The 26,717-nt window shown below is 39.8% G+C and overlaps 1 protein-coding gene across 2 annotated transcripts in view; it reads right to left on the reverse strand.

Moving 5' to 3' along the window:
• The window catches only part of LOC141983015 (ubiquitin-conjugating enzyme E2 E2), a 328,802-nt gene that overhangs the window by 60,279 nt on the left and 241,806 nt on the right, over positions 1–26,717 (reverse strand). For both annotated transcript variants that reach the window (XM_074945661.1, XM_074945660.1), the window contains one exon: positions 1,437–1,569. In XM_074945661.1, the coding sequence (XP_074801762.1) occupies positions 1,437–1,569 (133 nt within the window). The remainder of the gene's footprint in view (positions 1–1,436; positions 1,570–26,717) is intronic.

Consider the following 26,717-nt stretch of genomic DNA (forward strand, 5'->3'; position numbering starts at 1 on the left):
AGGGGTTAATCGCTCAGGCTTCCTTATTGGCCACAGCGCTGCCTGGAATCTCTGCAGTGCTGTGATTCTATAGCCACCCTCAGCCCCACTCCTGCCAGGACTCTATACAGGGATAAGTGAGGGGGTCCTTGTGAGGCAGCTCTACAGCTGTGTTCTACAGTGCCTATGCCTGGAGAATCCTCCCCTACTGGGGTATGGGGCATTTAATCCTCTTTGTCCTGCTCTGGCTCTTTTATGCAGTGTAAAGGGGCCAGAGTGGGCCTGAAGGTCTCCGCCCCGATTTCAGATGGCCTGAGCACCGAAAGCTTCAACTGACTTAAATAGGAGGGGCTATGGATTCTCATCACTTTTGAAAGCCAGGCCTCTTATTTACATGCCTAAATATGAACTGGAAAGTTTTGGCTAAAACAGTGGTCAGGGGGATAGATGAACCTCAACTATAACATTCTCGTCAGTGACCTCAATGTTCAGATACTCTGGGATACTACAGAACAAGGTTGTGATACACTTTGTTTCTTCTGTAGGCTGAGCACACTGCACACCTCAGGATCTTCTCATATCTCTCCAATCTCCCCCACAAGCTCCCTGTCTGCCAACCTCCCATCCCCCTCTATTTCAGGGACCCCCTGCAATCATCTCTTCTGCTGTGTGCCCCCTCTTCCCCCTTGCCCTCCCTACCATGTCCCCCCATTCTCTTCCTCCATGCCAGGGCTCTTTTTGCCACCCACTCCAACTGCATACCAGGGTTGTGTGTGCCACCCGTTCCCTCATGCCAGGGCCTTTGTATGCCGCCCATACTAGGGCCCCACCCCATTCCCTCTGCAAGCCATGGGCTATGTATGCCCTCCATAACTCCCCTTCAACCCCCAACCAGGGTTCCCCATTTCCCCCCTGTTCCTCCTCATTCTCCCCCATGCCCTCCCCCCCCACCGTTCTTATTCTCCTTTCTGTTTCAGGCGAGGTCTACACTACAAAGTTTTACTGACATATGCTCCAGAATATGCCAGAATTCCCCTCGTAGATGAAGCTTAGCCTGGCAAAAGAGTTATTTTGCCTGTGTAGCTTATGTTATTTGGGGAGGTGGTTGAATGATACCTGTAAAAGCACTCCTTTTGCCTGTATGAGATGTGTTTCCACCATGAGGGGCTTTCCCAGTACAGCTATACCAGCAAAGCATTTGCAGCGTAGATTAGCTGTTACAGCGTTAACATTTTTAAACTGTAGTGGGAGGGTGTACCGAGGAAAAATGAAGGGTACTGTTAGGCTGGAATATGTTAATGGTTAACTGATTCTTTGATCTAAAGACAACTATAGAGGTCGCTGATGCTGCTAGCTCTCTTGTTGCAGAATGATTATTAAAAAGGAGTACTATGGACATATACCATTTAATTATTTACTGGGTACTGCTATTTTACTTTTAAAATTCTTCTACTAACCTTAGGTGGTTTAAAAGGATAGTCTGGTGAAAAGGTAATGTCAAGGAAGAAAACTCCCCCTTCATACACAGAACCTGGAGGCCCCAGTATAGTTGACCTCCATTCATAAATGTTGTCTCCTTTGGGTCCAGCACTAAAACAGAAAACAAAAATATGGCATAATGAGTAACCACATAAAACTGAGCATATAGTACATCAGTTATATTTATGATAACATTATCTGGCAATCACACCAGAAGCAAAAATAATATATTGCATTCATGGAGCTGTTCCCCAATAATACATTTGTCTGATGCCATCTTCTTTTTCACCCGAAGTGGTAATCAGACACGTAAATGTAGTATAATCACTGTATTAATAAATTATTCAAATAATTATAGAAAGATTAGCTTCCTGACTGCGACTAAAATATTCTTAGCGGAGGGAGGTGAGGCAGTATTTACAATACAAGGAGACAGAGACTACTTGTTTGTCAGCCATGCAGTATTCAACTACCTCCTTATCCACCTCATCACTAGGTGGCATTGCAGCAACACACATTATTATACAGGACAGACTGCATTAAAATCTTGGCACCATACAAATGACCTTCTGGCTGGATGCTCTAAGTCACTATTCTAGATCACTCCAATGACTAATACAGAAGGCTGTTTTACTCTACAATTATTACAATGTACTGAAAAGCTTATCAAAAGAAAGAGATACTAGCAGGTTAAATTGTAGGAATATGTTAATATAAATTCCTCATTTAAACTACCAGAGTAGTAACATATATTTAAAATGTACAGAATATAGCTCTATATTTGGAAATAGAAAACCCCCCTCCTGTATTCAATCAACATCTAGGCACATTGAAAACTAATATATTTTTTGCAACACGGCTTCCATATAAATCAAAGTAACCTCTTTTCAAATAACACAAGCTCAGCCTCAGAACCATACATTTTATTCAGTGTGGACTTTCACATGCAGGATTTTAGTTGCAGTGAGCACAACCCTAACGTTTATTTTTTCTGTGGATGTGTTAGTTACTTGATTTCAGTAAATATCAATAACATAGTCAGATCTAATTAGTTGATAAGCTAGGTTCTAATACAAGTAATATTTTGTGTTTGAAGAACCTACAGAATACCTCTAGGTTAGTGGTTTGTCTATATATAACAACAACAACAACGTCAAACATTATTTCTAATTAAAATCAGTCATGATGGTGACTTCTGTGATGTGGGCACCTACCATATTTTACAGGAAAGACGGGTTAGTGGATTTTTCAAAATAAGTGTCATAGTATTTTCTTAAGGCATTTCTTATGAAATAATTCTTGTTATGACTGCAATAAAGAATTCCAGAGCATGCAGGGTTTGTGAAATAGCTGTATGTCTCGAACAGATGAAAGCTCTTGGCTATGCTCCCTGCCTCACAATGTACCCACGGCATACAATTATTACATAACATCATGTCATGTTCACTTCTCAACTATTCATTTTGTTCACTGAAAGTTAATAAACCCTCTTCCACCTGAAATTCCTTCAGCTCCCTTCATTAAAACGTCTGATTGTATGATTCCCCACATACAACTGGGTGACTTACTACTGTGCAGTGTACCAGTTCATTAGTAATGATATCTACATCAATTTTCTATAAGAGCTGCTAATGCATCTTGTATTTCTAAACTACACACTTCTTAACAAAAATGTGTTGCAGACACTATCATATTATGGAACCATCATCTTATAATATCAGCCATGCTACCAAAACTAGCAATTGCCGTAAAAATAAAATCTGTCTTTTTAAGCATCACAACAGCAAAAGAGTTGCTGCTCATCTGTATCTCACAATGTCTGTAATACATCAGATTGCTAGCTGCCAAACAAATTTAATTTACCCGGTTCTCAGCTTGCATTAACCTTTGAATAATAAAGCACAGCTGAGACTGCTGTAAGAAACAAACCAGAGAATTAATAATTAAAAACACCTCTACAGCCTTTGGAAAGACCAATCATAAGCCATCAGGGGAGGTTTAATTGTGACTGAACTAGGCATTAAAAGGGCTAATTGTACACTTTATAAACCTAAACAAATGCTGGGGTCACAGCACTGCTACAGTATGTGAGGGACACAGAAAACAAAGCCCTAAAAGCACTAGGCAATTAGTTCAAATGAAAAAGGCAAGAAGTAAACGCAGTCTAAACTTTACATTAAAAAAAACAACAACCCATAATCTGCAAAGAAAATCCCTTGCCATTTTCTACAGAGACAAATTTTCTAATATTGGTAAAAGCAACTACTCATTTGATGCCAGCAGGCTAAAATGGAAGTGATATAAATGTCAAACATAGATAAAAGGTTAAATACAGTAAGCATCAAAAGAAAATCCTATTTTTACTAGACTCCATTTAGCCTGCGTGAGACAGCTGGGCCCTCTTTTGGTTTTGAGTACAACTCGTGCTTTTGATTCTGGAGAATCAAAACTTAAAACTGTACCCAGCTGCCCATTATACTTACAGTTCCATAACTTAATTTGATCATATTGTTTTGCCTACATGTTTAGCAGTGTTAGCATTTGAAGTCAACAACCTCTTAATTCGAATAGTAGAAAAATGCCACATCTGTCAATTCAACTGTTTCAGCATGTCCAGCTGCACGCCCAGCCTGACAGCACTGCGATGGACACTGATTTATATTAATTCAAAGATTATCTTTGCAACCCAGAGGGACAGAAACATTATAATTATTTATTTATTTTAAATAACAGCTTAAATTATGTCAAGGGTAGCAAAACTCTGTGTCTGCAATGTTTGCATATTTGGATGATCAGTGACAGTAAGCTTGGTCAACCGATATAAAATAGAGATTTATGTGCACAATGAAAGAGCTAACAGCAAGCATCAGCATAACCCTTCTTCTCTTGCACATTAATAATACTAAAGTTCAATAGATGTATTATTTCTTTCCCTTCTTTCCTAATTAAGGCTTTTATTATAGTCACCATTTACGATATTGACAACAAGAGTGACAACACATGAGGTTTCTCCAGAGAAGATTCCCCTATGTGCAAGCCCTCAGCTAAATCAGGGTTATAATGCAAGAGAATTTAATTACCCTTCTCTTTACGTGGACATTTGCCCCATACAGTGAAGCCCAAATATTTTACATTCAGTGTGATTTATATTCCAGCTCCATTAATATTATTGGCAATTCAACCAAAGATCTCAATGAAAGTAAAGTAAACATCTCAGTGCTTGAAACTGTTATCTTTGGAAGGACTGATACAGATGGACACCAGTTTGGCAAAGGGGAGGTTAAATCATCTAATGCTGAACCGACTCAGAGCAGAGCACATAGAAATGCTGCTTCCCACTCAACTGATGTTAAACCAGTCAGTTTCAATAATGGGGATAACGATGGCTGTAGCAGTTCCAGATGGAATCAGATCAACCATAAAGATACGGTAGTTGGGATAAGGATTGATCTGTCAGATATGCCAATGATTCAGTCTCCAAATTTGAGACCTGATTCTTAAATACTAAAAGCGGTGAAAGATATAACAAAACAATGAACAAAACAAGAAGAATTCAGGGCCATTCTAGAGCTGGCAATGGACCCGTCCAAGATTTCGAGCATCTATTTCAGGTGAAATTTGTAAGAGATGGCTGACGAGGTGTAGTGTAAGCATATGTCCTCATAGGATTTGGATTTAGCAATGACTTGTCCACTGATAGCTCTGTATTGTCATTATTCCCTTACAATGAATGATACACTCCATAGTGTACTGTCTGTCATATCCACTGGGGACACTCTTCCACAGCTCAGTGGCATACTTGGGGGTGGGATGATAACAAGCCAGTTCCATGCCACCTCCAGAATGACAACAATATGTAAGTGCTAAATTAAGGACAAAGAACTGGATAATTTAAAAATGATCTCCTGTATATTTCATCGTGCAGCACATCTCTCCTAACAGGAAACATACCTCTCTCTCTGCCGTTGCCTCTAGCCTATGTGCAATCTACTTACAGGTGAAATATGTGCACACCACTTAGAGGAGAAATATATGTCCCTCAGATGCTTCAGAAACAACTGTAATTGAATCCATTTTGTTTTAAATGTGGCTAATGTGTTGAGTATTTTCTATTCTCATAACATATATTAGGCAGGCAGCTGCTTGAAAGAAGATGTACTAAAAGCTGCTTGTCCAGTACAAAGCATGATGAACACCAAACCTTAACTTCATTTAAAGAGTGCACTATAATATTCAGGTTACACTGGTGTATCATTGAATTAACGAGAGTTCCATTACTGGGTCAGTATTACTACAGATTGTCCTAGACATATTATTAAAGAGAGTTATCTGGAGAACAGAACAAAAACATGGTTGATTTTTATTTTAATCAGAGCTGTAAATTTGTACATAAATCTACTCACTTTACAGAGTGTTAGTCAAAATCAATGAAAATGCGAAAGGTCAAAGAAATAAAAGTATCTCCCATGTGGGTTGAAGTAGACAAATGGAATCAATTAATCACAATACTATTGTTTTCAATTAGATTTCTTAATCAAACATATGTTTAGTGTCAAAGGACCAAACACTTCCTCCTAGTTCTGTCAGGGTAGGGAGCATAAACCTGTGCACTGGGTAAGGGAAGTTTTGGAACATGGGAGGGCCAGTTCAAGGCTATGCTCCCCTTTCCCTCTCCTCTGGATCCTACTGGAAATATGAATTTTGGCGTCTGACCTTACTGCCACATCTGCAGGGAGGAAAAAGAGAGATTACCTACCATCCTTAATCAGAGTTCTTCAAGACGTGTGGCTCGACTTATATTCCACCGTGGGGTACACATATGCTCCATGCACCTGCGACCAGAATATTCATACTGGCAGCCTCCGTTGGTCTGTGCCTATGCACTTTCTTGCCTCAGGTGCCAAACTGAGGAAATAAGGACCGACTGCCTCTCCAGTTCCTTCTCTACAGTGAATCAGAGTAATGATCCAAAGCAGAGGGGAAGAAGTGCAGGTAGCAGAATACAGATAGAGACCACACATCTCAAAGAATTCCCATTACAGAAGGTAGGTAACCTCTCTTTCTTCTCTGAGTGCTGGTCCCTATCTGTATTCCACTCTGGGTGACTGACAAGCAGTACTCATGAAGAAAGGTGAGCATGAGGACCCTTGTGGTACTGAAACTGAAGACCAGATGATGCATCAGGTGAGGGGTGTGCACTAGGGTATAGTGTTTTGTGAAGGTACGAATGGGACTCCATGTGGCTTCTTTGCATATGTCAATGAGAGGTACTTCCTGAAGCAAAGTTACCGAAATGGCCTTTGCTCTGGTGGAGTGCGCCCTCGCTCTGTGAGGTGGAGGAGTCTCAGACAATTGGCATGAATATGGCATCCATTGCTAGCAGCTGTCCACTCTGTTTCTGTCTTTCACTACTTTCCCCTGCTGCCTCTTGGTGAGCTTCAGACAGTGAATGAAGCACCGGCAGAGCAGGTGTTGGAGCAGCAGGGAGTCCACAGCTGCCTATCCAGATGCCACAGTGATTCCAGTAGGTGTTTTACAAATGTGTGCAATAAACAGTTGCCACAGAAACCAAAGGAGTAAACTGCTCCACAACAAAAACAAAGGAACACCAGCAGCCAACTCTGAGACCCCCTGTGGCAATGGGCATGGTGCTTTGGTTAGTAACGCCTCTGCTATGAATAAAATAATCATAGCAAAATCTGAGGAAACGAAAAGAAATAAAATAAAATTAGGGTGAACCAGGCTGGGTAAAATAAGAATGACTTCAATCATAAACAAACATTACCCATACACTTTTCTTTTCTTTCTTTTTGGTAAATATTCAGAAAGCTCACAAAGCCTCATTTCCTCATGATTTTCATTTTCATGAACTTTCATTTCACCTCCTTGTTCTGGATGAGGCTGAAAAGTTCATGTCAAAATTCTGTAAGAGTTGCTTTTCTTAGGGTATTTCCAGACTTGCTCCCTCTACTTAAAATTAGAGATCAGGCCTAGACAGAAAGTTTGGCTTCCTGGGTTCTAACATTCTAAAGTTTGGGGTTTGAGCTGGATTCAGTGCTTTAGTTCAGCACATTAAATTGCTGTAAGTTTACACTGTGCCTTAGTCTGAGGATCAAACATAATTAAATTAAGACTTTCAACACCCTTTCTGAGAGACAGGAAAGTTTCATTATCCCTCTTTTACATGAGAAATATGAAGCAAAGCAGGGTTACCAGGTGTCCAGTTTTTGACTGGAATGCCTAGTTGAAAAGGGACCTTTGTGGCTCCGGTCAGCACTGCTGACCAGGCAGTTAAAAATTCAGTTGGTGCAGGGCTGGCAGGCTCTCTTCGCAGCTCTGCACGGTTCCCTGGAAGCAGCGACATGTCTCTCCGGCTCCTAGGTGGAGGGACGGCCGGGGGACGGCCGGGGGGGGCTCTGTGCACTGCCCCCGTCCTGAGCATCAACTCCACAGCTCCCATTGGCCAGGAAGAGTTTGTAATGGTAATTGGTAAAAAAAAACAAACAAAAAAAAACCATAAAGGAATAGCAATGTGTCCTTTAATGCATCTCAAAATATTGTATCCATATACTTATTAGAGCAACTGTGTTCATTATGTACTGTAGTGCCTCATTATAAGACTTCTCTAGTTTCAGCAATGGGTCTCTCAGATGTATTTTTACTACCACAACCTGAGATGTAATTTATACTTTGGAGCTATCTGCTGTTTTCGTCTTGGCAACAAGCCTGCAGTACACTAAGTCAGTGAGCAAAAGGCTTTATGTGAGGCATCTTATTTGCTTTCTTCTGATTATTTTCCTCTGAGTACCTGTCACTGAAGCCATTAAAAATTACTATGGGAATGTGAAGCATTGGTTCCCTCCTGCTGATGGCATGTTGTGCTGAGAAATGCATGATTTTGGCCACAATAAAAACAACATATAGATTAAACACAAAGTGAACAACATATGGTTGACTTCATCTATGTTTCTTCATTTAGTTATTTGTCTCTAAATCCCCACCCCCACCCAATAAAATCATTACAAAATATTCTAGCACTGTAATAGATTGGGGTTATTCCAAGACTACTGTACTTTGATGCCTTTATTCTTTGTAGTCCTGTCCTCAGAATGTCCCTGGGATGGGAACTATGTCCTAATGCATAAAACTCTTATATATATTATAGTATCTACAGCAATTTATTGATGGTAAACACCATTACTCGGTATATGATCACAGCATGCTGAGTATTCACAATGAGAATTTAAAAATGGCAATTCTATTAACTATTCTCCACTTTGTTCACTGCAACAAGTTTACATAAAGACCTACCCAGCAGGCTTTCATTATTCAAGATTAGAAACAATGCATTGCTTGGTAGTTTGAATCTATGGGCCCGATTTCCTTCTCCCATCAGTTTCACACTACCGTACAACTATTGGCTTCACTGGAATTACTCCTGATTTATATATACCAGGGTAAGTCAGAGGAGAATCAGACCCTGTTTTAAAATAAGACAAAATCTTTACTTGTGTGATTAATGTCAATGGTAAATTATACTAAGTACAGTATCTCGCTAGATGCTAGATAGAGAATAAAGCATAAAATAAACAAACTGTGACCAGGCTTTTAGTTCCTGGGATATGGAGGCTTCAGATTGTTTCAGATGTGTGTATTAGCTGCCTCTCTCATACAGTGTTACTTGTCAGTCCCCATAAAAACATAAGAACGGCCCTACTGGGTCAGACCAAAGGTCCATCTAGCCCAGTATCCTGTCTTCCGACAGTGGCCAATGCCAGGTGCCACACATGGAATGAACAGAACAGGTCATCATCAAGTGATCCATCCCCTGTTGCTCATTCCCAGCTTCTGGCAAACAGAGGCTAGGGACACCATTCCTGCCCATCCTGGCTAACAGCCATTGATGGATCTATCCTCCATGAATTTATCTAATTCTTAGATAAACTGACCTAAAGGTCATGAGAAACCAGTAGACCAAATGGGAAAAATCATTGTATCTGCATAACTGGGAATACAGAACATTCTCTCTTTTAAATAATTCTTAAAACTAAACTTTTCATAATGAAGAGTGGTATCTTTTAAAAGAGCATTTATAAAATGGAATTAAAAGAAAATGGTGTTAGCAGGCATATCAGGCATATTTTATGGCCTATCTATGGCATTACTAAGATTACTATTGAATCAAGTGCCAGCCTGACAGAAACTAGATTGAAACCCTTTATCCTTTTACTGCCAAAGGGACTGAAAATACAAGTGCTGTGCTGATTTTGCTACCAAGCTATGTAAAATGTCAATAACTAACTGTTCCATTTCCAATACTCCAAGCAAACCAATTTCTGATTTTCTCAACATATCACACATTTTGTTTTGCTGCTGCCAAAGTATTGTCAGGAACTGTGATAATATTACCAGCTATCACTGATAAGATAATCAAGAAGGGGATTTTTAATAAAAGTCCATCTATTTTGGCTAATAAAAAAGTGAAATTCATACTTCTCTATGAAGCATCATAGAAACCAACACAATACTGACATTTTTTTGTAGAGAATCTTTTGCCCAGAGCTATACTGTGGGCATATGTGCACAACGTTTAGAAACACAGAACATGCGGGTTCAGACTACTGGTCCATCAAATCTGGTGTTCCACCTCAACACTGGCACATAATTGATGGTTCAGAGGAAGATAACCCACCCCTTCCACAATGCATCTAGCCAACAGTGTAATGTTGTTAATGGAGCAAAACTTATTCTGCAGGCAATCAGTTAAAACTCCAAAGCATGACATTTGACTAACCTTAATTCTGCATACAGAACATCAACTATTATTTGTGGTCACAAAATCACAAAGTTTTAATTAAGGCATCAATTGCATTATGAGGCACTTATATTTCATTACCAAAAGCACCACCATCCCATCAAGATAGCTAGCTAGACAATGTGAGACCGTAGCGTTTTTGCACATTAAAGTACAGTGATTTAATTTATTTGATATATGAATATCCAAATCAGTTGTTCTGTCCTATCCAAGGCCTTTGCAGCATCTAACGTTCACTGATAACTGCTTCAGGAGATTCTAAACTGGAGTACTCGGACATCCCAACCACATAGAATGAGTTACCTGCCATATATCTGTCTATTTAAATAAATAAATACAGTCCGATTGTAGTGAATTGATTTTGGTAATAAAGATTCAAGACACAGGGCAGCAATTTTTGACAACAATCTTGTAGCCTGTGTTCAACAGCAAGATAGACCCGTATAACCTGCAATCCCCTGGGTCTTTCCCAGCTTTGAAGAACAATGGGATACATCTATCACTCTTTTTTAAAAAACAAAACAAAACAAACAAACAAAAAACCCAACAACACAGCTCTGCCAAGTGAGAGGTGCACTCCATTTTTAAAAAATATTATTTTACTGGTACAATTTGCCCTGGAGTATCACCTTCTACAAAATCCACTGTCCTGGGAATTGCAGAAAAATCCTGTCTTACACTTAAAAAGGATTCAGGGATTTTTGAGACTCTATTGAAATCAGTGTAACTTTTCATTTAGTTTCAAAGGTACATGATCTATTTGTGTGTTATTTTAAGATTTTTTTTTTGGAGGTGCTTTAGAAGAGTTAATATCTCCACTGAAAGCTACTTTAAAAACTCTCCTAAAATATTAGTTGAGGAGGATGGAAGGAAGGAGAGAAGGAGGTATTCACATTTGGGTCCCAACCACACTATAAATAAACTTGCACTAGCACTATAATTAACGATTGTGCTGTCCTGTCACCCTGCCAATAGGAAAATAAGTTAGAATATGGACACCCTTTAACCTCAAAAGATAAGCATATTAGAACACTTGTTATACTTACCATCCATCTAGTATGCCTATATTGGGAAGTGACACGCTGTTACAAGATGCGTTAATTAACATAATATTAAACACATCCTAACACAATAGCACTTCCTTATGTAGACAAGCCCATCGGTGGACAGACACTGAAAAAGGAAATCTGAGATCACCTTATTTCTCCAAATAGCTCACAAACAGAAGAAAATATACTTCCAAATATTTCCAAATTTGCATCACTATTTGCACAAATTTGTTCATTGTTTAAAATTATTCTGATCCCAAATATTGAGACTCACCTAAAGGTGAAGGGAATACACAATCCATGTTATAGACCGTATTCTGACCTTTTGAAGAACACAATGTATAGGAAATTTTCTTTGCAGTGTCTCTGGGGATGGAGAAATTTATACCAACTCCTGCCTTAACTATGGATCTGGCAGAGTCTTGGAGAATGTTTTAGGTTAGAATGTGATCCTATAATACATCTTGAAGCTGATTGTCCTATTTCATTAAAGCATTATCAAGCCATTTCAAAATTCCGTTCTTCTTAGATTGGTCTTGACATTTGAATCCATGGAAGTGTAAATACAAAGGATCATATGTAAAGATTTCTCAGTTTTCTTGCATGTTGGAAAATTTTGTCAAAGTCTCCGGAGAGAGAATTTTATGTCATAGTTTAAATGCAGGCTTATATTGAAAAGAGTTTGATTTTCTGAGGTTGATGGTTAATTCCCTTCTAAGGTTGTAGTATGGAGTTGACAAATACATTTCACACTGTTAGAACCATCAGCATTCCCTGAAATTCTGAATATTCCATGGTCTTGACTGGAAGAGTGGTTTTCTGATCTGCCTTTCGATAAGGGCAACTATTTTATTTAGGACATTCAGGTGTTTGTCTCTGTCTGAGGGATTGGAGCAAACAGTTGTGGGTGAGGACAAAGTCACAAAGTTCAGCCACCAGATTTTCTGTGACATTATAGGGGATACTGTTCCTGGTGGCTTGTAGTCCATCTTTGTGTGGAATGTTGGTGTAGAGAGCTTCTACATCCATAGTGGCCAGGCTGGTGTTTTCTGGAAGATCACCAATGGATTGTAGTTTCCTCAGGAAGTCAGTGGTGTCTTGAAGACTTTGTCCTCACCCACAACTATTTCAGATTTGGGGACAATTTATACCTTCAAGTCAGTGGCACTGCTATGGTTACCCACATGGCCCCACAGTATGCCAACATTTTTATGGCTGACTTAGAACAATGCTTCCTCAGCTCTCGTCCCCTAGTACCCCTACTCTACTTGCACTACATTGATGACATCTTCATCATCTGGACACATGGGAAGGAGGCCCTTGAGGAATTCCACCAGGATTTCAACAATTTCCACCCCACCATCAACCTCAGCCTGGACCAGTCCACACAAGAGATCCACTTCCTGGACACTACAGTGAAAATAAGCGATGGTCACATAAACACCACTCTATACTGGAAACCTACTGACTGCTATACTTACCTGCATGCCTCCAGCTTTCATCCAGACCACACCACACGATCCATTGTCTACAGCCAAGCTCTACGATACAACTGCATTTGCTCCAATCCCTCAGACAGAGACAAACACCTACAGGATCTCTATCAAGCATTCTTAAAACAACAATACCCACATGGTGAAGTAAAGAAACAGATTGACAGAGCCAGAAGGGTACCCAGAAGTCACCTACTACAGGACAGGCCCAACAAAGAAAGTAACAGAATGCCACTAGCCATCACCTACAGCCCCCAACTAAAACCTCTCTAGCGCATCATCAAGGATCTACAACCTATCCTGAAGGATGATCCCTCACTCTCACAGACCTTGGGAGACAGGCCAGTCCGCGCTTACAGATAGCCCCCCAACCTGAAGCAAATACTCACCAGGAACTACACACCACACAACAAAAACACTAACCCAGGAACCAATCCCTGCAACAAACCCCATTGCCAGCTCTGTCTGCATATCTATTCAAGGGACCCCATTATAGGACCTTACCACATCAGCCACACCATCAGGGGGTCATTCACCTGCACATCTACCAATGTGATATATGCCATCATGTGCCAGCAATGCCCCTCTGCCATGTACATTGGCCAAACCAGACAGTCTCTACGAAAAGAATAAATGGACACAAATCAGACATCAAGAATTGTAAAATTCAAAAACCAGTAGGAGAACACTTCAGTCTCCCTGACACTCATTAACAGACTTAAAAGTGGCAATTCTTTAACAACAAAACTTCAAAAACAGACTCCAATGAGAAACTGTAGAACTGGAATTAATTTGAAAACGGGACACCATCAAATTAGGCCTGAATAAAGAGTGGGAGTGGATGGGTCACAACAAAAAGTATTTTTCCCATCTTGACTGCATTGGCCTCGTTAGCACTACAAAAGTAATTTCCCCTCCCTTGGTATTCACCCCATCTTGTCAACTGTTGAGAATAGGCCACTTCCACCTTAATTGAATTGGCTCGTTAGCACTGATCCCACACTTGGTAAGGCAACTCCTGTCTTTTCATGTGCTATAATATATATTCTGCTTACTGTATTTTTCACTCCATGCATCTAATGAAGTAGATTTTAGCCCATAAAAGCTTATGCCCAGATAAATTTGTTAGTCTCTAACGTGCCACAAGGACTCTTCATTGTTTTTACACTTTACTGTACAGCTCTGATGATTTACAAAGAAAGAAAAACAAGATCATTAACAAAAGAGCATGGATTAAGGGATATCTAGTAAAAGAGATAAGGTAGAAATGGCTACAAGGAAATAAAAGTGAAAACACACCTCTAAAGGTCTAAAACTTAATCCAGCAAGATACAGTCTCTGTTCAAGATGATTTCTCTCGCTCCCAGTCTATTTCCAGCTTTTCACTGGCTGGCCTCTACCAGGACTCATTACAGAGGTCAAATTTCTTGGTTTCTTTGTCTCCTTAACGTGAAGGACTAAGATGGAGTCTCTCTGTCCCTTATATTCCCAAAGGAACTGTCTTTGTCCTAAAAATTAGGAAGGCCTCCTTCAGTCTTCTGTGTGCCACTGGGGCACAGGAGCCCTGTTAATTTTCTGTCTCACGAGTTGAGTCTCAGGATAACTCCCACTGGTTTAGCTTGATGGCTTTGTTGACCATTAATGTGTAAACTGAGGTAAATTCACATTCCTTTGTCTAGGACATACCTGTTTATCACCTTTACCTACGCTAGGCTTTCTGGTCTTAAACATGTTCTAATAACAGTACAGAGAGAACTTAAACTTCACATATGATATTGTTACATATATTTCATGATGATATTATTGACCAGCTTATTAGTTTTCAAATGATATTTCACAAGGCATATTTTGTACAGATGTTACTGCAGTAGTGTATAGGGTATGAATACAGGATTCATCATGCCTGTCCTTTAATGGTTTATTTTCATTCATTACTTCATTCAAAAGTGTGTGGATTTGGAGTAGTTCTGGGAATGATGAATGTGAAATGGGTGCAAGGGAAGAAGAATGCTCACTTGTCATTTGAGACTTATAATGAAAGTTTGTGTGGCATGAAGTGACAAGTTCTCTTCCTCTATTCTCTGTTTTAGAACTTTGCACTGTATAAAACAGAAAATTATTTGTAAAGAATTCATCACTTTAGAACAAGAGAGTGAAATAAGTCAGAGTTCAGCAAAAATCCTCTAAAAAATGTAAAAGACACTTTAATAGCTGTAGGCCCCAAATTCTACCTACCTAAAAATTGTAATAGTTTGATGGGTATTTAACATTCTAAACATTAAAAAATAATCTACTGCATGATCACAAAGAAATGAAACTTCCTTCTGACAACAGCTGGATGTTTTGTAGACCCACAAAAATGCAGTGTTTTATATGTTCCCTATGTTAGGATACAACAACAGTAGGTTAATAAATATTTCTATTATATTTGGTGATACCACTTTGTGATGCATATTCACAAGGATGTTTTTGCATATAAGAAGTTAAGTTTATGTTATTCCCTTTGTCATTTTCAGAAGCCTGCTCATTTACTCCATCAGGGTCTGGTCCAGCTGACAATGATACCTCCTTGTTATGGTTTGTAATAATTGCCTAATCACTTGTGACACCACTAGCCTTATAAATTTACTGCTGGAATTGTGTCTGAATTGCAGACTGGTTATCACCATGACAAAGTCTATTACACAGTATTATACTAGACTCAAGTCATTTTGAAATGTAGGATGAAAAAATAACTTGTATCCTAAATTAATACCTTTCGAATTATAGGAATATTTATAATTATATGAATTATATGAATTTATAATTATATGAATATTTATTGGGGCTGTCAAGCGATTAAAAAATCAATCGCGATTAATCAAGCAATTAAAAAAATTAATTCTGGTTAATCATGTTGTTAAACAATAATGGAATACCATATATTTAAATATTTTTGGATGTTTTCTACGTTTTCAAATATATTGGTTTCAACTAAAACACAGAATACAGAGCGCACAGTGCTCACTTTACATTTATTTTGTATTACAAATATTTGCACTGTAAAAACAAAAGAAATTGTATTTTTTAATTCACCTCATACAAGTACTGTATTGCAATCTCTTTATCATGAAAGTTGAACTTACAAATGTAGAATTATGTACAAAAAATAACTGCATTTAAAAATAAAACAATGTAAAACTTTAGAGTCTACAAGTCCACTCAGTCCTACTTCAGCCAATCGCTCAGACAAACAAACTTGGTTGCAATTTGCAGGAGATAATGCTGCCTACATCTTGTTTACAATGTCACCTGAAAATGAGAACAGGCCTTTGCATGGCACTGTTGTAGCCGGCGTCACAAGATATTTACGTGCTAGATGCCCTAAAGATTCATATGTCCCTTCATCTTCAACCACCACTCCATAGGACAGGGATCAGCAACCTTTGGCCCACGGCCTGCCAGGTAAGCCCCTTGGTGGGCCAGGCCGGTTTGTTTACCTTCTGCATCTGCAGGTTCAGCCGATTGCAGCTCCAGGCCAATGGGGGCTGTGGGAAGCGGCGCGGGCCGAGGGATGTGCTGGCTGCTGCTTCCCGCAGCGTTCTTAAAAAGTCATCATCTGAGACTGTTGTAACATGAAATATATAGCAGAATGTGGGCAAAACAGAGCCGAAGACATACAGTTCTCCCCCAAGGAATTCAGTCACAAATTTAATTAATGCATTATTTTTTAACGAGCATCATCAGCATGGGAGCATGTCCTCTGGAATGGTGGCCGAAGCATGAAGGGGCATATGAATGTTTAGCATATCTGGCACATAAATACTGTGCAATGCTGGCTACAAAAGTGCCATGCAAAAGCCTGTTCTCACTTTCAGGTGACATTGTAAATAAGAAGCAGGCAGCATTATCTCCTGTAAATGTAAACAAACTTGTTTGTCTTAGCGACTGGCTGAACAAGAAGTAGGACTGAGTGGACTTGTAGGCTCTAAAGTTTTCCATAGTTTTGTTTTTCAGAGCAGTTATATAACAAAAAAAAAATACATTTGTAAGTTGCACTTTCATGATAAAGAGATTGCACTGCAGTACTTGTATGAGGTGAACAGAAAAATACTATTTCTTTTGTTTATCATTTTTACAGTGCAAATATTTGTAATAAAAATAATATAAAGTGAGCACTGTACACTTTGTATTCTGTGTTGCAACAGAAATCAATATATTTGAAAATGTAGAAAAACATCCAAAAATATTTAATAAATTTCAGTTGGCATTCTATTGTTTAACTGTGCGATTAATCGCAATTAGTTTTTTTAATCGTGATTAATTTTTTTTTTGAGTTAATTGCATGAGTTAACTGCGATTAATTGACAGTCCTAATATTTATGGCTAACCATGTAATGAGTGTGTATATCATTCTTGGGCATTCAAACAGAACAACAGACAACACAAATTATAGCAATCCTGATACAATATGGTATGGTCATTTTAGAATAAATGACAAAATATTTGTATGATATTTGGGATATAACCATACTGTGTTATACATCCATCCTCTCCATTCCCATTGTACGTTTGCAGTTACATTACATTTTGTAAACGGTAAAAAACTGTAAACAAAAAACAATATAAAAAAAAAAACTTAGATATGCCCTGGAGCAAAGAATCAGAGGGGATGCAGCAGAATGCAGGATACTGGAGAAGCTGAAGCACAGTGCAGGGGACTAAGACAATGGAGGGGAGGAGCTCTTCTTAGCAATCCATAGGGGTTTCACCCAAGAGTGAAAGAGCCTCCTCTTCAGCAGAAACATTTAAAGAGAAAAGGATGACTCAGGGAACTGATAATGAGATATAGAACTTTCATCTTGTGGTCTCTGGTTCAAAGCCAGCCCAGGTCGGTTACAGTCCAAGTTATTAGTATTTGAAGGCTGTTTGGTTGTCTCTGGGAAATGAATAGGTGGTTTTAATCCATTTCCTAGTGGACAAATGTCTCCCACTGTAAAAAATATAATCACAAATAGCACCCTTGTTGGTAGTTTCAGTCAGCTGGAGAATGAATTATCCTCTCACAACTAAATGGACTGGCTGATGGTTGAGGCGCTTAGACAGGGCAGAGTGGGAAAACATGCACTACTGCTACCTATGCTGTTCCATTTTTTTTTTTTTACATAAACAGGTATCCATAATAATCTTTATAATGGTCAATCTGGTGCTTTTCACAAGCACTACATCCACTGACAGTTTTTAATAGGTGAAAAAAATCACTTTTATTTTAATGGCAGGGGAGAGGTGAGGAGAGATATATTCAAAATTCTGTTCCTGTTTGACAGTATGATCAAAATCAGCAGTGGTTCACTAACTACCTAAATTATTTGTGATGAGACATGCATCTTATTCTCTAACAAACATTTTAAGTATTGCAGTTTATGTATGAAGATGAAAACAGGGCTCCCCTGTCGGATCACATTGAATCACAGCAGTGTTGCATGTGTATTCTAGTCACAGACACTGTAGATTTACTATGTTTTTGATGCCTTCAAAAATAATCTTTTTTAAAATTAATGTACTTGCCAATTCTACATTCTGGAGAGGAGAGCAGCTGCTTCCTCACAACTGCATGCATATTGTAGCTTTTTGAAGAAAATTTTGTTTATTAATAGTAATCTATTTTTCATAGCTTAGTGATTTCTTAGATAATGGAGTAAAGCACAATTTTCCTTTCATGTACTGTCTGCATACTGAAGAGACAGATGCAGCTGAGAGAGACTAGTCATGCTGAGGGCAGAACTTAAAACTGCTTAATGTGGCTTAGTGACTAACAAAAGTAACATCATTTATTGGTGACATACAACACTCAAATAAGATATGTATTATAGTCAATGATCTCTCTCCTCCTTGCAAAACTGTAAAAGGATTTCGAGTTAAATCCCTTCCTACTTTACTCACGCAAGTAACCTCTTTGAAATCAACTGCACTAATATGAGTGAAGTGAATGGGATTTGGTCCTTGGTTTTAATCTTCTTACAGACAGAAATTCAAATGTAACAACATATAGATCATTTTGAGACACAGAAATGTGGAGGATAAAGGAAAAAAACTGGAGTAAGGAAAAGGTTATTTTATAGTGGTACAATCATGCTAAACACCTCCAGGAACTTTACTTAATAAGGTCAGCTGCTTTCAGCTATGACTCCAATGCCCATGACACAGACACAGACTGCATGAAAGCATATTTTTGTTTTTTTGCCTCAGGCAAAACTATCAAGTAAGTGCAGTTCCTACAGAATACACACATGCTGTACTTAAAACTAAACGAATAGCATATGCAGGACCAAAGATGCACTTTTAAATGAATACGTGCTGCCCACACAAGTACTCCAACAAAACCGGCAGTTTTCCCTGTGAAATATGACGAATATGATGGGGACAAATGTCAGTGTGTAGACATTTACCCTAGATTTTAAATTGTTACTGAGAAGGAAGTGAACTATTATATAAGAAAAGAACCACAAAGTCTAGTAATAATCTTGTGTTATCTAATCAACACAATGAGGTGGGCAACTGTGCAATATTTAAAAGCTAAGAACTGAAGAGTCACTTTCTTTCTGGGAAACACTGGTTCTCTAATCTTCCATTTTTTCCTCTTTTCCTAAGTCCCCCAGTATGATTTCTTAAGGGAAATCTGTAGCTAACCAAAGGATCATAAATCTTAAACCACACGATAAAGACGAGCAATTAACATTCCTAAGAATTAAGGGCTAAAGGTTCAATACATTAGTAAAATTCCCATTGACTTCAATGGACTTCAACAGGTCCGAGGTTAGTGTGCAAAAATTAGTGTGTTTTTGTGAACCTATATTTGTAATCACATAATATGTGTATGCATTTGTGCTTTCAATTTGCACGTCTCTCAAATTTTCAGCAAGAGACTTGCAAAAAATGCACGCACAATTGCATTTGCAAATTAATTCTGATCTATTTTAAACTATTTTCTGATTTAAATATTAGGAAAAATATTCTAAAATTCTACTCTCACATAAGCAGAAAAAACTTCCAATGAAGACAATTAAAACTAACAGAGCTGTGGAAAATGTAATGTAAGGAACAATTCTGTACTGGAACGTGGGTGAACGAGGTAACCGACTAGGTCTTTTCCACCTCTAATTTTTATGATACTGTTTATCTATCATTTTCTTGTGGGTATTTTGAAGATATACTTCATTCTGTTGGAGCAATAGCAAAACAGATTTAAGCAAGCACCTGAGCATAATTCAAGGTCCCTTAACCTTCATGTGGATTCCTAAGGAGTCTGCTGGGAGCTTAAAAGGCAGTTTTAGTTAAAAATTTTGTTAGCTGTTTATTTAGTATTAAAAGGCCAACTTTATATGTACATTTTAAATGCTGAGTTTAAAAGCATCATTCATTATGAAGCTAATGTAGTGAAACCTAATTGTGAGGAGGCTGGATGGGTAGTTTCTTTTATACATGTCCCTATCATTACATGAAGGGGTTTTAAATAGCAAGTGCCAGATCACCCTTCCCATAGTAAAACCATCTATAAAAGACTAGGTGGGAGGAAAACACAAGGTTCCCTTTGCATAGTTTCTCCCGTATGTTATGCAAGAGAGAATGGGTTTTCCCCCTAAGTAATGAGTAGCAGGGCCCACTCTTGAATCACATTGATCACAGGTGAACCACTAGAGACCAGAGACATCTGCACACTGAAATCTTTTGGGCACTGATGTCCACCCTCCCTCTGAATGGTAGAGAAGCTCCACTGGAGTCACATTACAGGTGACTCCCCCTGGCTGTAGCTGCCCTGGAAACTCTCTGAATGGACAACCACTCGGGAGAAGGGGCTCAGTGGAAAAGGTAATACAGCCCAACACTGTATTAACTTTCCCAGGTTTACTATGGGGCTGCTGGGGGTACAACGTGTCCTACCCAGCCTTACTCATTCCATTGTGGGACCACCCAGTCTCTGCCCCAACTCATATAATCCCCACTCCCTCTCCACACACATATCCCAACCTGGCTGAGAACCCTCCGGAGTCCTGTGAAGAGGTGACAATGCTATGGAGGCTGACTATCCCTTTTGGAGGGGTGAAATCTGCAAGTGGGTCTAGGGGGCACAATCTGACTCCAAATAATTTACATGCAATATTGACTGCATAAAGCTACCTTCATTTTATGTATGTGTAGCTATCTAAGACATGCCTGTGCAGGACAAAAATATACTAACTGTATTTCAGCATGCAATGGATTTCAATAAATTGTCTCCACAGTCCATCTTTGTTGTCTATCTGCAGCAATACTTTGCAGTTCTGTGCAAAATTAAACATCCAGCTTTCTGGCTGACTTTCACTACTGTATGCAGTGTTGTTGTAGTCATGTTGGTCCTAGGATATTAGAGAGACAAGCTGGGTGAGGCAGTATCTTTCGTTGGACAAGCTTTTGAGCCCACACAGGAGTTGATCCAATAAAATATATTACAGGTTTCAGAGTAACAGCCGTGTTAGTCTGTATTCGCAAAAAGAAAAGGAGTACTTGTGGCACCTTAGAGACTTTAGTCTTTAGACTTTAGTCTCTAAGGTGCCACAAGTACTCCTTTTCTTTTTGTAAAATATATTACCTCACCTTGTGTCTCTTTCATTTCTGTAGACTTTAAAAGGACCTAAGTTTGTGTTGAATAAATGAAATGCAGTCCTCCAAAATGTAGAATATAAAGGTAAGTTTTATTTGCAAACAAGCAGGAGAGTAGCAATTTTGGAAGTCTATTACTCTTTGCTTGATAGAACTGAAAACATTAAGTTTAATGAATAACATGCATTTTTATAGCCACAAGTTAATATCTCCTAATAAAAGAATATTTCTGTTTGAATCTGTATTTCTTTCCCGAAATTTTGTTCAATTACATGTTAATTTGTATCAGGCTATTACAGGGACATTTGCCAAGTCTGAGCCTCAAACTTTATTTTGATAAAAGAAAGTGTCACAAAATTTACATGAATAGGAATACTTTCTCTTGCAGTATTGGAAATCCAAACACCATAGCACTGCAATAGTGCATGAGTATAGGGTTGCCAAGGGTTCGTTTTTCGACCGGAAGGCCCAGTTGAAAATGGACTCTGGCGGATCCAGTCAGTGGTGCTGTTAAATGTCTGGTCGGCAGTGCAGCGGGACTAAGGCAGGCTCCCTGCCCTGGCTCCGTGTGGCTCCTGGAAGCGGCCGGCATGTCCCTCTGGCTCCTAGGAACAGGGGCAGCCACAGGAGCTCCACGCACTGCCCCCTGCCCTGAGCGCCAACTCCACGGTTCCCATTGGCTAGGAACCATGGCAATGGGACCTGCGGGGGTAGCACCTGAGGGCGACGGCAGTTTGCAGAGCCACCTGGCCACGACTCCACCTAGGAGCCAGAGGGACACGCTGACCACTTCTGGGAGCTGGCTGAGGTAAGCACCGTCCGGAGTCCACACCCCAAACCCCCTCTCTCATCCCACCCCCCTCTCCCAGCCCTGAGCCCCCTCCTGCACCCAAACTCCCTCCCGGAGCCTGCACCCCCTCCCGCACCCCAACCCCGTACTCCAGCCCTGTCTCCCCACCTGCACTCCTTGTCCCAGCCCTAAGCCCCCTGCCACACTGCGAACCCCTCGGCTACAGCCTGGAGTCCCCTCCTGCACCCCAGACCCCTCATACTTGGCCCCACCCCAGAGCCCGCACCACCAGCCATAGCCCTCACCCCCTCACCCCAACCCCCTGCCCCAGCCCAGAGCCCCCTTCTGCATCCTGAACCTCTCATTTCTGGCCCCACCCCAGAGCCTACATCCCCAGGCCAGAGTCCATACCCCCTCCAATACCCCAACCCCCTCCCTCAGCCCTCTCCTGCACTCTGAACCCCTTGGCCCAAGCCCAGGGCCCCGTCCCGCACCCCAAACCCCTCAGCCCCACCCCAGAGTCCACACCTCGAGCCAGAGCCCTCACCCCCTCCTGCACACCATCCCCCTGCCTCAGCCCAGTGAAAAGAGTGAATGAGCGAGGGTGGGGGAGAGCAAGCAACAGAGGGAAGGGGGATGGAGTGAGCGGGGCGGCGAGGCCTCCAAGAAGGGGCTGGGCCTTGGGGCAGAAGTGAGGCAAGCGTGTTTGGTTTTCTGCAATCAGAAAGTTGGCAACCCCACATGAGTATGGGAGAGTGAAACAGACCATGAACAAAAAGGGAGACTGAGCAGTTTAGTTTCAGGGACAACTTTTCTAAGACATGCATGCAAATTTTATTTATTAAACTTATAAAAATATGCCAATCCAGAGCTCTGGCCACATACAATATCAGTACAAAAACTGCATGCAAATAGAACCAATGCCCCAAAAACCCCTGGATCCCTTTTTGAATTAAAACTCTTTCAGGAGAGCCACCCATTTATTTACCCTTGTCTTCCAGGAAAAGCCAGAGTGAACAAATAGGCCCTGTTGAAAGTCAACAAATTCAGGCTGTGGCAAACTGACAGGTGAAGCAAACAAGTGAAGTCTCTTTAAAAACAGGATTGAATATAAAGTAGATATAAAGGTGGCCAGTCAGCTGCCCCATTGGATGTGTGTGCAGTTACTTGATTTACATGCACAATCATGATATTTACCATTAAAATTACAATAGGTGGGTGAACGCCTTTGACAATCTGCTCCCCATTGTCAAGTTGTGTACAGTCCAAAAACAGTAGTGTTCCATAAACAGTGTGGTAAGTAAATGAGATTTTAGAAATTATTCATTTTTAACAGTTTGAAGTGTTATTAGTAATACAGATAAAGACTAATAAATATATGATTTCTGTATTGATGTTGTCCCTTTAAATTTACATATATAATATATATTCTGAAAAAAGTAGTAAATTAATTTACTTCCTAATTTACATCCTTGAAACATGCAGAAAAACAATGAAGCTCTCAGAGTTTATCTAAAAACTATTTTAATGTACAGAAACACATTCACCCTAATAATCATTTTAATTCAATAATTTAATGTCTGAACTTTCCAGTTGTAAACCGGATCCTTTCTTTTTCCACAAGTTTAATTTCACTTTATGTTCAGCAATTGAGACAAATCAAACATTTTCCAATAAATGTAAGTAATCTAAAACCTTAGTATTGACAGAAGCAAATCTGGCTTCTCTGTTTTGTCTTTGTTCAGCTCCATTTGCCCATAGTATCTTATCCACAACTATCTTTTTTATTTGAAGGCTATAAAACATTACAGTGATTCATTACATATGGCACTGGCACACTTGTTATAGCTATCTAGTGTACATTTCAATGACAAAATACATTTCTCAATTTAATATACTTATAATGAACCAAATAAAACTCAACCAGGTTGGAGCTTCAGCTGAAACCAGGACCTATAAACCCAGTAATCATATCATAAAGAGAACTGACCTTGTAACTGTTACTGTATGTCCAGGAGGTGAAAGCCTAATTCAAAGTAGTCTTCACCATCTCCTTATTACACCCTGATTTAGGATTACTCCTAAATTTTAGAAGATGTATTTAAGTTTAGGTGAGAATGGCAATATACTTAGGGAGAGTTTTTGGTCTGCTAACCAATATGGGTGCCCAACGTAAATGAGTAATAATCAGTCCAAATGATTCTTTATTTATATTGTAAATATGTTCTCTTAGAACTTCATAATGTTTTACATAAGAGCTCCTAATTGTAGTCCAAACCAGAAGTACACATTATTGGGTGTTAAAAAAGAAATATAAAGCCAACCTGTAGATCTGCTTCCAAAAGCAGATTTGGATTTTGGATACACAAGCCACGTTATGAAGTTGCCTATTTGTATCCACACACATACCACAATTCACATACATATGAAAAAATGAATGAAAAGGAAGGTAACTAAGAGCCTCTGTCACACACCGAGGTGTAGATAGTGCAACCTAGTGGTAAGAGCTGGCATAGTGGTCAGAGCAGAATCAGAAGGCAGAACCGGAGCCGTGGTCAGGAGACAAGCTGAGGGTTGGAGTCAGGAACCAGAACACAACCAAAGGGTACAGCTGGGATTCTTGGTCAGGAGACACACCAGGGGTCAGAACCAGGAGTTAGGAATCAGGAGTTCAGAGGCAGGCAGGGACTGAAGCAGAGCAGCCTAAGGGTGGAGCAAGGCCAAGACAGGAAGCAGATCTGGCACATCTACAGGCATGGAATGTATTGAACAGGTGCTATGCTGTTGTTGCTACAGAGCTTAAATGGTGATTTTTTGGGTCTGTTGACCAATCAGGGAGCACAGTCACTTAGTGCAGTTTATTGGGCCCAGCCAAGTTCACTGGATTGCTAGGCAACCAAGCCCAGAGGCATCTGAGTTCCTGACAGCCTGTTACCACTGGGTGAAGCCAATGGAACTACTCACAGTAATAAGCACTACACCCAGGAGTAATTTTCTGCAAATCTTGTACAATCTTAGAACCTGATCCTGAGAACACTTATGCACATGAGTAATTTAATGTAACTACTCATGTGAGTAAAGATACTCAAGGGTATAAGATCTGCATGCTAGGGCTCTTAGTCTTGAATTTGGTTCAGTCCACAGTTTAGTTTAGGAGTGCTCTTGGATTCATTGCTGATGTTGAGCTCTCACATCTGCAAGGAACACTTTCTACCATCTCTAGCTGGCTATGAGATTCCATCCCATCCTGGCAGATGAAGACCTGACTTCAGGTATTTGTGTCTTTTTCACCTCTTGGTTGGACTGCAGAAATGCAATATACCTGGGCATGAAGGCTTCAGTGCTTAGGAAACACCAACTACAGTAGTACCGAATGCTGCAATGAGTCTCTTCAGCAGTACAATCTACTGCAAGCCCATCAGACCTATCCTCCGATACTCATACTGGTTTCCCATCAAATTTTGAATCAAGTTCAAGGTCCTGATCCTGATCTTCAAAGCACTCTCTGGCTTGGGACCAGGATATCTAAAAAATCATCTAAGCACTCGGGACAAAGACTGTGGCCCAATGGAACTCAAATCCATATATGGTAGTCAAGCTTGACCGTGTCATGGAAGCATCTCCAGAGACGACATATGCCTGGTTCCAAAGGCTCAGCCAAGGGAGCTTGTGTTACAGAAATATGTCCCGGGGAAAGGATAACCCAAAATGAGAGATGAGTGTGTCAGTGAATTGGCACACACACTCATGTAAAAAAGGTGGGCCACTGGTAAAGTTACTTTGCCTGACAGGAAACTATGATAGACAACTTGAAATAATATGACAGACTCACTTAGATGTGGTGGGTTCTAGCTTTACCTTTAAAAAAAAAAGTTTCCATACATTCTACTATTTTCTTTGATATTTCTCTCGCCCACATTAAGAAGCATCTAGTCACTATATACTGTCATTTTATTTGACACTTAAAAATAAGCTGGACAATCCACAGTAAATCAAATGCTATACAGATATACACACTTCCTGGATTTCATATTCACCAGACTAAAAACCTACTCACTACATGTTCTTCAGCGTGTGCTTATCAGGATATATATTCTCTTCCAAGAGTTTACTAGTGCCAATAGAGCTGTTTGTAGCTGAGTAAGGTACAACTCTTGTAACTCATCCAAACATAAAAGGCTTCTCTGAAATCAAAATAATGGGCCAAATTCTGCCCTGGTTTAACACCACTGACATCACCAATTTACGTCAGGACTAAATTTGGCCCAGTATGTTTATTAGGAAAATAAAATATTAGAGGAGATGACTTTTTTTTTTAAATCATGAGACTGTGAATTACACTGGGATAAAAAGATAAATACAAACATACAATGCACCATATGTAAATAAAGACCAAGGTTATCAGAAAGTGGTTTGGTGCTAAGAGACACATGCTGTACCTATACCAACATAAAAACTACAGTAAAATAATTCCTCACAGGTTAAAGGCAAAA

The sequence above is a fragment of the Natator depressus genome, chromosome 2 (genome assembly GCF_965152275.1).
Source record: "Natator depressus isolate rNatDep1 chromosome 2, rNatDep2.hap1, whole genome shotgun sequence".
Taxonomy (NCBI): Eukaryota; Metazoa; Chordata; order Testudines; family Cheloniidae; genus Natator; species Natator depressus.